General features: G+C 42.5%; 1 protein-coding gene across 3 annotated transcripts in view; it reads left to right on the forward strand.

Annotated features, from left to right (window-relative positions):
• OTULINL (OTU deubiquitinase with linear linkage specificity like) overlaps nt 1-11,923 on the forward strand; it is a 28,292-nt gene extending 16,369 nt beyond the window's left edge. For 2 of the 3 annotated variants that reach the window (XM_076330352.1, XM_076330354.1), the window contains exons 5-8: nt 3,894-4,043; nt 4,845-4,973; nt 8,252-8,524; nt 9,681-11,923. In XM_076330352.1, the coding sequence (XP_076186467.1) occupies nt 3,894-4,043; nt 4,845-4,973; nt 8,252-8,524; nt 9,681-9,860 (732 nt within the window). In that variant the 3' untranslated portion in view covers nt 9,861-11,923. The remainder of the gene's footprint in view (nt 1-3,893; nt 4,044-4,844; nt 4,974-8,251; nt 8,525-9,680) is intronic. The other variant, XM_076330353.1, reaches the window with a different exon arrangement.
• Nucleotides 11,924-14,309: the final 2,386 nt, after the last annotated feature.

Below are 14,309 nucleotides of genomic sequence, written 5' to 3' on the forward strand. Positions count from 1 at the left end.
GAGCTCACATCTGACCTGTGCCAGGTTAGATCGGTGCTCAGCGGGCAAGGACCAGCGTGCTGGATGGCAGCCATCCCCTGCCTTCGTGCAGTGTCCGTCTGCTCCAGCTCTGCGCCCTCGGCTGTGCGGCGCTGCCATGGCGCTCCCTGGCCGAGACGCTTCTGCACTGGCATCTTCCCCTGCGCAGGGCGCTGCAAGCAGGACACAGGCAGGTTAATTGCACCCGGCAACTCCTGCTGCCTCATACCACACACAGCTAGGACTAACAAGCTACTAGTCTCACAGTTAATGTCCTCGTCATCCTCAGCACCCCCATCAGCCGCTGAGGGGTGGCTGGAGACAGCCCTGGGCTGTGTTGGGAGGTGGCAGCCGCCGCTGCTTGTGGTCATCAGCTAATCCTCGGTGCTGCTGGCCAGCAGGAGTAGGGAAGTGATCGTGCCCCTGTACTCGGCACTGGTGAGGCCACACCTCGAATACTGTGTTCAGTTTTGGGCCCCTCACTACAAGAAGGACGTTGAGGTGCTGGAGCGTGTCCAGAGAAGGGCAACAAGGCTGGTGAGGGGTCTGGAGAACAAGTCTTATGAGGAGCAGCTGAGGGAACTGGGACTGTTTAGCCTGGAGAAAAGGAGGCTGAGGGAGACCTCATCGCTCTCTACAACTCCCTGAAAGGAGGTTGTAGTGAGGTGGGTGTCAGTCTCTTCTCCCAAGTAACTAGCGATAGGACAAGAGGAAATGGCCTCAAGTTGCGCCAGGGGAGGTTTAGATTGGACATGAGGAAAAATTTCTTCACCGAAAGGGTTGTCAAGGCATTGGAACAGGCTGCCCAGGGAAGTGGTGGAGTCCCCATCCCTGGAGGTATTTAAAAGACGCGTAGATGAGGCGCTTAGGGACATGGTTTAGTGGGTGGTGGTGTTGGGTCAATGGTTGGACTCGATGATCTTAGAGGTCTTTTCCAACCTCAATGATTCTATGATTCTGTGCTCTTTTCTGATTATCTTTGTTTTTTTTTTCCCTTCTATGGTTTTTATTCCTTTTCATGTAAGGCATTTTTTGTGGTTTTTTTTCCTTCTCTTTTTTTTTCCCTCTTGTATCTTTGAGCTGCTAGCTGCGACTATCTTAATAATTATACTTCTCCCTGGATTTTTATTTCTCTTACCTTGCATCATTTTAGCTGAAATAGTTTCTTGCAGCTTAGTAAGTGTTCTTCATAACTGTGAGTCAAGGTGACAGAGTTGTGCTGCACTGAACTGGGCATTGAGTCATGGATAGCTGAACTCCTGAGCCAAGGACCTCCTAAATTCATGGTTCACCAACACTAGATACACTGTTTTCTGTCAGCTCACCAACGTGTTTTTCAGTTCTGTACGTTGTGTGTATGTGCTTACACCCGATAGGCAGAAATGGCAGCTGCACTTCCCGCAAAAGACATCTGTTACTGCACGTGCAGTGGGCTGTTGGCAGCTACATCTTGGTGGCCATTAATGGAGGCAGCGTGGCAGGGGGCATGGCGGGAGCAGCGATGCCCTCTGAAGGGCCCTGACCAGTGCTTGAGGTTGGAGCAGCACTACAGTACGCTAACTTGTGAGAGGGATGGGTCTCGGGAGCAAAGAAGAGCAAACACATGTTTTATGGCTCTCTGTTTCAGCTGTTTTAAGCCTTAGTCACCAAGGTAGGCTCAAAGACCATGGGCTGGATTTTTACTTTTCCCATAAAACTTATAGCTAAAGTAGCTATGCCGGTGGTAGAGTGCTAGTATCTGTTAAGCGTAGAGTCAAATCCAGTGACTCAGCTAACTGTGACGTTATATCCTCCTATCCTCATGGTGTGGCATTTCAGACCAGCACAGGACAAATGTAGCACTGGGTCCATATTTCTGATTATCTGATGATGGTGGGAACACTGACCATGAGATGCTGAGAGAGATCAAAAAGGCAGAGGGGGCAGGAGATGCAGTAGTAATGAGAGACACCAACTAGCCATCTGCACTGGCAACAGCTGTGGGGTTGAATGTCAAGGTGCTGCCAATGACTGTTTCATGGATCAGCTTTTCAGGGAGCCTTTAGGAAAGGAAGCAATCCTTGCCTTGGCCCTGAGTAGTGCATGGGATCTGCCTCAAAATGTCACTTTCTAATTTCTGTTGCTGTTCTCTGGAACAGGAGACAGCACATACTTGCATTCAACATCCTTGCAAGAACAACAAAGCAAAAAAAATTACTACAATTGCATCCACCTTCAGAAGGGGAAACTACATAAAAACAAGGAAGTATGTTAAAAAGAAGCTAAAAGACAGCTAAGAGTCTTGAGTATTTATGGTCGGTGTACTTGACATATATATATAGCTTTAGGTCATGGTATTGGAATCACAGAGCAAATGCATAACAAGAAGGACTTAAGAAAGGGTAAGATGAAGCTGATAAGGCTAAACAGCAGCATAAGGGAGTTATGAGAAAAAAGATGATGTCTTTCAAAAAGCTGGAATTGTGTCCACATGATGAACAGATACACTTTTTCAATTAAGTGTAGTTCAAAGAGTTTGAAAAACTTCTCTTTAAGAAGTTAACAAAGGATCCGACTTTGCCAGATTAAATGCAGGAACACAGCAATACCAAAAGTGCCCAGGACAACACACAACAAGGCCAATAGTGATTTGGAGGAACAAGTAACAAAAGATAGCAAAACTTTTAATACATTTGCAAAAACAGACTGGGCAACAAGCCTTTCAGAAAATCCATGAGCCTTCTAGGTGATCAGAGCTGAAAAGGAGACTCCTTTATATAGAGCAGTCGGTGGATGGCTGGTTATATCACGTAGAAGTTATGACAGTAAGGAGCACATTTTAGGATGAGGTCTCATGAGATCCTGAACCAGCCTAACCTGCTTGCAGTCCCCAAAAGGGGCAGTCCTTTGCTTGTCTTGCCTCCTCCTTTTCCTCACCTCATTCTAGCTAAGCAGTCCCTCTCCCTCTTTTGTGCTCGCTCTTACGTCTTCTGTTGGATGTGGTTCATGAAGATGGTGAGCTGATAGAGCCGGTCATCCTGAAGGACCCTTGTCTGAGCCACCTGAGCTTGCTGAAGCAGCAGGAAGCTCCCCCAGCAGGATGAATTCAGTAGGCTTACTATCACAGCCAATGCAAAGTAAGGGTAGCGGTGAGAAGTAGCAGCTGAGAAGTGGTGTTGGGATGGGGTGAGGAAGCAACTGAGATGACAGAGGACCAGGAATTGGGACTGCCTTCCTGCCCCCTTCAGGAAGCAAACTGTGAGACTGATGCAGCAGCCTGTGGAACTGTAGAGTCCTCTTTCTAATTCTCTGCTAGTTTATTGATCTGAATTGTCTCACCAAGGGCTCAGATGAGAGCCAGAGGTAATGCAGAGGAAATACAGGGAGCGCGTAGCTGGAAGAAGGGCTATCCACTTCAGCACAGAGCTGCCAGATCTGCTTAGGTCACCATTGCACGATGGATTCAGGTCAGTGCAAGATGATGTTTCTGCCAAAAGGACTTTTCTCCAGACGCCTGTTCTTGCCCTTTGGCTGCTCCACCCCATGTGTTGGCACATGTTGTGAAGTGGTCGGGGTTAAAGCTATTATGGCAAAGAAGTCTTCGCTGTCCTGCTTTGGTTGACCATGTGAATGTTTACACTAGCAACAGTGCAGAGACTGGAGGAAGTTGCTGGGTTTGGAGAGAGTGCAAAATCACTCTTAAGGGGCAGTGCCAGCGTAAGGAGTTTACAAAACCTATGAAGTTAGAACATTTTTGTGTATATAAAACTTACAAATATACTCACTCTTTCCCCTAGCCCCCCCTTATAAGTAGTTCGGAATTGGACTCCAATTCAACATGGGTTTGGTCTGAGGTTTAAAAAGTTTATTGTTAAATTTTTTTGGTCTTTTTCTAGGCATATGAAGAATTGTTTTGGAGCTATCACATCAAATATCTGCGACAAGTCAGGAGGGACAACTATTGTGTACTAAGAGCAGTGCTTTTTCAGATATTCAGCCAAGGCATTCCTTTTCCATCATGGATGAAGGAGAGAGATATATTAAAGGTAAAATTCATTTCCTAAGTGAACATGATTCAGGTGACCTTGCACTGCAGAAGGAAGCTTTGTTCAATGTGAAAACTGATGTGTCTGATATGGAAGTAGAGGAGAATCATTATCAGAATTTAAAGAGAAGTTTTTCAAACTCTTTGAACTACACTTAATTGAAAAAGTGTCCCTGATGTAAACGTACTGAAGTGAACGTCAGTCTAAATGGTTATTAAAAAAAAAAAAAAAGTGGATGTATAAATGTTACTGCCACCCTGCTAGATGTCACTCCCTTAACACAAAAGGATATTTGAATCCTCCTCATCCACATCCATGCAAAGTCCAGTGGCTCGCTTGGGAGCTGCCGAGTGTGTTGCTGGAGCAGCAGGAATCCTGCCCTGGGCTCCAGGAGCTCTGGCAGGAGACAGCAGCGGGGAGGTGGGGAGCTATAGCTGCTGCCTGTGGGGACACGTGTGCAAGCTGGAAGGTGTCTGTAATCCTAAAAACCTCACTGAGCTTGGATGTGTCCAGCTTTTCCAGAGTGTGGGTTATATATTTTGCTGAGAGCATATTTTCTTCTTTTTTGGCTGGCCCTGCTTTAAAAGATTCTTAAGGACTGGGCAGTCAAATGGAGCCTCCTTCTTAACATTTGAGTTGTTCCCAAGCCCATTTTTTTGTTGTTGTTTGAACTGTACAACCAGAGGACAGAACCACATTGTAAATTAAAATGTGTGTAGACAAGTTTATATAACTTTATATTCTACTTCTCGTTATGGTTATAATCTCTACTTAATTAGCTTTTTTCCCCCCCCTCCCCAGCTCCCTGAAAAGCTTTTGTATTCTCAAGGTTGCAACTGGATTCAGCAATACAGTTTTGGGCCAGAAAGATACATGGGTCCCAATGCCTTTGGTAAATTGCGCAAATGTATGGAGACATTAAAGACAAATGTGAGTATTTAGGAAATGGCTGGGGGAATAAAATCACTGAGAAACAAGTTGAGATAGAGTTAGGGAACTGTTCCTTGTTACATGTTTCTATGGCAGTCAGCCTCCCTACCAGGTTCATAGTGCTGAGCTGCTGGGCAGACCATCGCCTCCCCTGCAGGAGAATCCAGCTTTTGGGGATCTACTAGGTTAAATACTAGGGGTCCCCCTGAAAGTTAGGGAGGCCATCCTCCCCACAGCTGTTAGTTGCTGCACGGTTAGTTGCCCTTGCCATCAAGTGGCTCCTGCAGCACCTCATCATTTTGATTAAAAATAACAACATGCTGTATGAGATCCTCCTGGATTCCCTCCCCAAATGGGAGGGAACAAATGAATAGTGCATTTTCTTTTCAAACTATTGTCTTTCCTCTGCTTCTCTTTCCATGAAACATTGTATTTATCCAGTTTTACTATAATTTCTTTCCGTAACCTGAAGCACTTGATTACAAAGACCTGTCAGCCTCACTGCCCCCTCTGCTCAGCAGAGCCAGATAGCCTGCGTTCCCAACCAGAAGTGTAACTCTTACTTACATATTTAAAACGTTGGGAGTTTTAGTAGCCCCAAAGCCTTTTGAAACAGTGATAAAAATTAGGCCTGACAGGACCTTGCACCTTCCTTGTGCTCCCCTGGGGTTCCTGCGTGTCTGCAGTTGCGCGAGCTGTGGACTGTTCTATTTCCTTTGCCACAAGCTGTTCCTAACACACCACCACCCCTCTCCTCCCCATCTTCCTCCTGCTGGGCAGTTGCTTTCTATGCTCTACTGGGTCACAGCCATCAAATGGATACTGGTATTTGCTGGACTCCAGGGTTTTGGCCAAGATTAGGTTGAAACGCTTCTCTGAAGGCATCCATTATCCAGTATATCAGACCTTAAACTGTCATTTTTAATTCTACAATACAGCTTACGGTTCTGGGTTGTCTTACCACAGCCACAACAGCTTATTTTACTGGTACACATTTAAGCTAGTTCCTTTTATGCGGTCCTGTGTATATGAGCCACAACTCTGTAGTTTTAAACCCTATTTTCAGTGATAGTAATTGTTACTTAAAGAAAAACAACAAACCACAAAGAGACTGATTTAGTTCTAGAAACAAAGCATTAGTAATAAAAAGAGGGAATTAAAATAGAGATCTGGTCCTTGTCCCTTGCCTGCAACCTTGCCGTGCCACAGTGACAACTGCCTGTCTTCTTGAGACGTGCCTGGCGGTTCTTGCATGCAGTTATCATTTTGTTCTGGTTGCTCTTCGCATTTGCCAGTGTTGGGTTGTTAGGCTTTTATTTTTATCCTGTTGTAGCTCTTTGTAAGTTGATGTTAGTTCCTTAGCATGAAGCATTTAAACTGGATGTTTGTACAGAAAGAAGTTTCAAGTCAGTACGGTGAACAAATTTGTACAATTAACAAATTGTTGCAGAGCAGCTGTATTATGCATTATGCTGTCACTGGGCATGAGGTCTAGCTCCCAACTTTATTTTATTTTTATAAAGATGCTGTTTGGCCAATGAGAGGGATTTTTGCCTATTTTCATTAACAGGGTTTTACGGTACATTTAGTAGTGTGAAAAGTGCTAAAGAGCCAGCACTGGGAGTTCAGGTTCTGCTGTATTTAACTGTCTACTTAGTTCTTTATACAGCTGATACTGTAGGAAACCTTGTGTGTTTCCACAGAGTTTGGATAGCCAGATTTAGTAAATATTACTTAGTGTCTGAGGCTTATAGATGCACCTGTCTGCTCCAGCTATGGTTTTAAGATACAGGGGTGGTAGGGAGTGGTCGCTGCCAAAGGTATTTTAAGCCTTTCAAGGAGTATTAGTCATATACCTGCACACTCTTTTTCCAAGAAGCTTGCTACGCACCCCAAACTCATGAGTCTGGGCCTCACTCCAGACTTGCCTCCATTGACCAAGCCACAGAAGAGTGCCTGGTTGTTGGGTAAGCTGGAGACGTTTGCCTCTCTGCTGCCTTCTCCAGCTCCGTCATCAGCTTGTGGGCTGCTGCCTGCAGATGCTGTTGTGCCTGGGCCATGTTGGTTAGTAGGTGCTTTACACTCAGGACAGGCTTTTCGCTTAGGTAGTAGAGGTCCTCTAGCAAAGGGGCAGTAGTGGTTCATCCACTTGGTCTCATTTTTAACCTGTAAGGAAAGTCTTCAGGAATGCATGAGGAGATGGGGGATCTGTTTCTCGATTTAGTATTCATGTGTAAATTAGATTTTTGTTGTTGCAATTCAGTTTATGGCCACTTCGACATATAAATGATACAAGCACAGAATTAACTGAAATTCATTTGAATCCCAGTCATTGAGCGTCATCTCTTACTGTGATCCCAGAAAACCTCTCAGTTCCAGATGACTCTTTTTAGCCACTGTGTTCAGGACTGGGTGCTTTAAGCTTTCTGATTTGATACCCAATCCAACATTGTCTCCTGGATGGGCCATTTTCTGGGTGTGAGCACTGACTTTTGACCCCTCTAGAGCAACAGAGAGCTCAGGAGATCTCGTTACCAGCCGTGAGCAGAATGAGAAATTCCTACCCCGTTCATGTCCCGTGCAGGTCTTTGTCATGTCCCTTCTTGTGTGGCCAACTTACCTTGACCTCATGAAGCAGAACACACTGAAGACATACAAAAGTGTACAGTTCATAATGCCATGCTGGCTTGTCCAGTTTGTATAGGTTCCTTTTAATCGTCATGCTTCTGAATTGGGCTCAGCATCTAAAGAATTCAAGCTAGGATAACTTTAATGTAAAGGGTACTATAGAGGAAAATCACTGAATTTTGGAAGCTGTAAGTTAAAAACAGATCAGGAGTCATCACTTAATCTAACCTTTGCTTATGGCCCAGTGTGTATGTCTGATGCACCCGCACAGATTTCCTGTAACTTTCTGAGGTCCTTTTGGTGGTTACGCTTCTGTGAGACTCTTTACTGACAGTGATACCTGGATTTTTCTGTGGTGATGGAGAGTGGCTTTTGTACAGGGGAATTACATTTGATTTCTCGTAGATTATCATTAGCATCCAGATGCTTCGAGCTGTCTGTAGCAAATAAGTTCAGCTGGATAAATGGAAACTGAAATGTGTAAGGCTTCAAATTTCACTGCGGATCCCAAAGAGCCACGTGCTTATTTGTACCACCATTTGGCCACAATAATGGTATAGTACAGACTGGCAATTGTTCCTGTTTTGGAGTCTTTCATATTAAATAGAATTCTTAATAATTTGATTAATATTCTTCTGTGTGCTTTCCAGTGGACTGAAATAAGTGCTACTAAAGATCATGAAGAAAGAGGAAACGTGTGTAATACACTCTTTTCTGATGAGAGCAAGGAGCACAAACTGTATGAGGCCATAAAATTCATCATGCTCTACGAAGTTGTCGAAGCCTATGAGCAGATAAAGAACAGGGAAGAACCCATACACAACCTTTTTAGCCTTCTCTTTGCTCGTGATTCTTCATCTGACCCTTTGAGTTTCATGATGAATCATCTCAACTCCATAGGTGACTCTATTTGCCTAGACCAGGTAATAATATAAATGAAAAATACATCACAAAACTTATTCCATCTCTGACGTGATTTGGTGAATATATCATACATCATCCGTGATAGCTGGCTCAATTTTTTTCTCTGGGATGTGGGGAAGTGGACTGAGGTTTGTCATTTACCTTCCAGGAAAAAAACTGTAGTAGAGTAAAGTGGGATGGACAGTTTTCTTGCTGGGCCAGAAATAAATGCTGCAAGCTATCAGTGAGACATAGTTTAGAACAATGATAACTTTTATATGTAAAATAATTTTCAATTATGCAGATTTGACCTGTTGTTTTGCTTTTCCTATCTGTTTCACCATGCCAAACCCTTTATCATCACTTATTTTTTCCCCTCTCTTTGGTTCTCATTAGATGTAATGTCTGTTAAGAGTAGGTAATGAGAACTCTATTAATTGTTCACCTTTATATGTTAAGATTTTTTTTTCAATTTTATATTTAGTGAGGTGTTAAGTACTGACATTTAAGCTCCACACTGCCACTCTGCAAATAGTTTCACTTTCCAATGGGTGAAATTATTTTTTATAATCAAATTCAGTTCAACTGTTACATGTTGCAGTCGCCTTCAGGAGCAATTTGATTATAACTGGACAAGTTTTGCTCTGTCTGGCTATGCCTAAGGATATGAGCTTTTTCCAAAGCATTTTTCCAGATTAAACAATCCTTTGCAAGAAGCGTCAATGAAGAGGCCAGTTCTCAAGTTTCATATACATGAAGTACAAGGAAGTTTTTTCCTTTTACTATTATATTTCCCTCATGTAGCAAGTGATCACAAGGTGGCAGGCTTCCCATTTTTCAAGGTGTATCAGTCTTTTAATAATGGATAGTTCCTTCGTGCTCCCCACTAAGCTGTGTGAGCTGGCTTTGGGAGCAGGTTATGTATTGTCAGGTGGAGGAGGGATGTTTCCAAAGTGTCAAGCATTAACCAGAATATCCTCTACATGCAAAAGAGCAGTGGAAGGACTGTTGGAACATTGAGAATACCCTCCAACTTTTAATTTCCTTACTTCGCTCACAAAAGGGCCCCTTTTACTCCTTGTTTTGAAGCTAGGTGACTTGTCTTAACTTGGATTATCTTCGGTTTAGTTTTTTAAGTCTAGAAATAAATGTCTTACAGACTTCTTTCATCTTTAGGTTGAACTGTCTCTTCTTGGATACTTACTTGAAGTAAAGATAAGAGTTTACAGACTGCATAAGTTTAATACTGAGGAATTTCAAGTAGACTATCCAGATGAATACCGAAGGGAATGGAATGAGATTTCTCTCCTGACTGAGGACGACCGCTACTATCACATCCCCCTTTTCAGAACATGAAGGACCAATGACTATTTTTTTTCCTTTGTATAATACAGTGAGTGACCAGTTCCAGTGAATTGGGTTTCTAATTGGCAGCAGTAAGATTTTGAGAACGCTTGTTAATGATTACAAAATGATTTATGGTTTTATTGTGTAAACATTTTGCTTTCCCATTTCAGCTCAATTCACCACCAGTCGGCCATAAAAAACATAAAATATTTTGCTATACTGTCTGGGGGAAAAATGTCGTATTTGAGGGTTGTCAGACAAAAAAGCTTAGACTGCATGACGAAGAAGGCAAAGGTAATGTTGGGTTTTCCATTGTTAGCCTAAGGGTTTACTCTGACATCTCTGGATGGGTTAAACTCAAGTTCCTAAAGCAATTACCGGTTTTCCCTGGTCTGTCTCTAGCTAGGGAGGATGAATCACACAGGAAGCAACTCCGGGGTCCCACAGTTCATACTCCGGGCTATTAAACTTGCATTGACTTGGGGCTACCTAGGATGGGAGGATGTAGAGTGGGGCCTCTGCATAGCTGCTTCAAATCACATGTGGCTTCCCCGGTTGCTGGAACACCTCCCTCCAGGGATGGGCAGAGCAAGCAGCTGCAGGCTGTACTTACTTCAGGCACCTGAAATTAGGCTGTCTGCACTCAGCGCTGATAGCTGAAGCTTAAGAAATGTTACACAGGGGGGGACAAAAAACCAACCTACATACAAAAGAATACTGTGCCAGTGAATGGAAGATCTACTTTATAACTGAGGAAAGTATACAAGCTTTCCCAAACCTAAAAAGGGCAATATTAATTAATAAGTAACATACAATAGAGTTAGACCCGGTAGCTGCCTATGGTTTTTGTCAGCTTGTAAATCCTTTAAGGGCTGATTTCAACATTACCTGCCAAGAGATACCAAGATTTCCTTTGCAATTCATCTGAGAAAGCTGTGCACAGAATACAGTCACAAACACTGCCTTTTCAGAAAATACTAATTTTCTAGGCCTTATGTATATTTAGCAGTGTGTATACATGTTTTATCCTCTGTGTATATATTAATCTCTTCGCATAAGATGGCTATCTTTTGTTTAGACCTCAATGTTTGAAGCAGTCTGTCTGGGACAACTAAATGAGATTTACTCTTATTCCATGGAATATTTTGCCCAGTTCTCTTTTGTAAAAGAATCGATTGTGTTTTGATTATTTCTAAAATGAGGGACCTTAATTTGAACAAATATTAAAATTATTTAGCAGATCTTGCAAGATATTTGTGGAAATCTTACAATCCCATAGGCATACGGTTGTATTGAAAAAAGTGGGGTTTTATTAAGAAGCAAAGCCTTGCCTTTCCTTATGCTAGAGCTATGGGGACAGGCAGGTTTGTTTTTGAACTCCTACAGGAGAAAATACAAGCCAGTAACAAAAACGTGAACAGGGCCTGCAGGAGCGAAAGCAGTTGCATGAGGCAACTAAATGGTAATGCTTGCAGTGCACAGAGACCGCTCTGTTCTTTCGTGTAAAGGAAAGCAATTTCATCCCTTACAGTCCTCTTATTTGTATGTATATGTATATATATTTATAAACACAAACACCCGCGTTCTTTATTAAAAGTTTTGTTTCCTGAAAGTTTTTGAATTCAGTTTTGTTCAATAATTTGTAGCTTTTAATTAAGAAGGCTTTGATACATATAATAATTTCATCTCATCAAAACCGGCATATCAAATATTTTATTTATTAAAAGAAACTTTTTTCACTGAATGAAATAATTTGCCTACTTAAGATTTGGTTCTGCTCCGCATGGGGAAACGTTACAATGCCTGAGAGTAGGGTATTGGTATCTATTTCGCATTAACAGTAACATTTGCAGCTATCACTAAACTTGTCTATATTTTATTCTTGTTTTGGTAGAAGCAGACATACCAAAAAAATGATGCCTTTTTATAGGGGGCTTTTTAATGGTTTGCATATTATTTATCAATAAGAATACAAAAGCATTACAGCTGAAACTGTTAAATTGTCAAAATGTACATTTTTGTAATCTTGAGCATATTAATAGAAGGGGGTTAATAAAGATCTAACACAGACAGTGGAATTTATCTTGCCAATTTGGATGTTTGCATCTGAATGAATGAGGTCCCCTTGGGCTCTCTGCCTTGTCCGTGAAGGGCCGTGGCGTGCAGTCAGTCAGAGGAGTGGGTCTCTAGAAGGGTCTGGTTCTCCTCACTGACTATAGCGGGAGCTGGCAGTGATCAGCATAAATCTCTCTGCTTTAGATGTCTGAAGTTAGGTGAGATTAATTTTGTCCCAAGAATCCAGAAAGGACATGTTGAAACAGATCTGCCGGCTTATCAGATGTCAGAGGTGCTAGCCGAATCACGACAGGAACAGAAATGGGATGTGAAGAAAGAGGAACTTCAGGTGAGGATAATTGCAAGTCTTAGAGATAAATGCAGAGCGCGCTCTACGCAGGATCTTAAGAAACACCGAGACAGATTTGGGGCTGCACTGAGTTTTCATCAGGTTTATATATTAAATATATATTGTTATAAAAATATATTTTTTACATATAAAGAAATATATGTGTATATAAAAGAAAAATACATAAAAAAGAAAATCATCCTGAATAAAGTGCATCTGGAACTCACTGGTACTATGGAAGTGACAGGTGCTGCAGCATCTTTTCCAATCAGTGGCACAGACAAGCTTGCTGTACAAATCCAGAAGCACGCAGTCATTACCAATTTTTTTTTAAATGCAGTGTTGTAGGCAGCTAAAGTTTCGAGTCAGGATGTGTTTATTATTTATTCCTGCTAGTTTAGCAAGAAAAAGAAAAAAATACTGAAACCCCAGCAGTAGGTTTGGATTTTTCCCCGCAACTTGAAAATGTGTGTTAAGAATGTAAAAGAGCAGCTGAAGAAATTTATATCTTTGATTATAATGGCAAAAAAAGACCTTGTTTTTGATGTCATCTTTTTTAAAAATTGCATCTCAAAAAATGTATGAACCACAATCCATATTTCATTTTAACTCCAAAGCAAAATACTGGCAATCTCGATTCTTCTACCCTAATACGGAAATTGCTTCTTGACTAGATTGTGGCTACTAAGTTGAAGTGAATTAAAACCCGCCCAGTGTAGATGTTTGTTACTGGTAAGTCTACCTGCTCAGTCTCAGGGTATTGAGTTTAATGTCTAGGAAATAGTTTTCACATGCAGGCTGTAATTTGCCTGAAGCACAGATTTAAGGAATATGTATGATTTCAAATTAGTTTAGTTGTCCAGAAAAATAAAGATACGTCCATTCTCTTCAAAGCACAGAAAAAACTTTCATAGTTTTTTTCGCCAGTGGCTGGATTTCCCTCTGTACTCGGTAGTATTACAGCAGTCCCACCTGTGACCCTGTTACGTTAGTGCCATTGCAGCACTACCGTTTTCTGGAGTCTTCATTTTTCTGAAAAGCTCCTGATTCTGAAGCAAACGTAAAGTTGGGATTTTGGTGCCACAGAAGCCCTGGTCCTTCCCTCTTGGTTTGTGAGGTTTTGGGGTGCTTGAAGGCCTCCCTGGGAGGAGAGAAACTCCTTTCATTTTGGGTCTGGTTTCATGAGACGGCAGGATACAGGTCTTTTGAGGATCCCTTGAAATCATCTGGGAGAGGAGCCTGGCATGGCAGCTGAGGCTGGAGGGGTGCTGCTGCCTCACTAAGCGGCATTCATTCCTATTCACAGCATCCTTCACGATGTTAGTCCAAACCTGATCTTGGCCAGGGGTGGAGCAGGGAGCCTTGCAGAGGCTTTTTCAGAGATTTGTCTGAAACTTTCCAAGGAAATCCACACGCCCCAGAGACAGGAGGTGATGTACCTAGCAGGGACACGAGATAAATGCAGAAAACTATCTCCCTGGGGCTTGGCTGATTTGCATCTCTTTTCGTGAACCCTTGTGTCAGGTTTGTATCAGCCAGGGCTAGTGGGTGAGGAGGATGGCTGCGGCATTGCTGGGACCGGTGGCACGGGGTTGTGCGTGCTGGTCGATGAGGGTGGGAGAGAAAAATGGAAAACATGAAAGAAGTAAGGTGGGTGCTAGATGCTTTCATCTTCCAGCATATTCCAATTTTGCATAATTCAAAGGTTAATGCCTCGGAAGGGCATTTAATGAAAACATCTTCCTCTTTAGTGAAGCGTTCGGCCATAGATCAACTCTTTCTTGAAATGTGGAGGCAACTAATTTGAATGCACTTGTGCAAGTATGTGTGTAGCAACTGCTGAAGTCGATTGCACATATAGCAGCTAATAACTCCCTGTGTCCTTTAAGCCAGGTTCTCGTGTTCAGCTGAATGTTTTCCCCATGGTAGTAATTTTCAGGATTGTGATACACTGCATCTTATAACAGTTGGAAATGATCAGCCTTTGAGTTTCAGATGACAAATACAGCATTTAGCCATGAAGCATTTTGTGTTCTTTTTACCTATCCAGTAGA

The sequence above is a fragment of the Aptenodytes patagonicus genome, chromosome 2 (genome assembly GCF_965638725.1).
Source record: "Aptenodytes patagonicus chromosome 2, bAptPat1.pri.cur, whole genome shotgun sequence".
In the NCBI taxonomy this organism is placed as follows: Eukaryota; Metazoa; Chordata; class Aves; order Sphenisciformes; family Spheniscidae; genus Aptenodytes; species Aptenodytes patagonicus.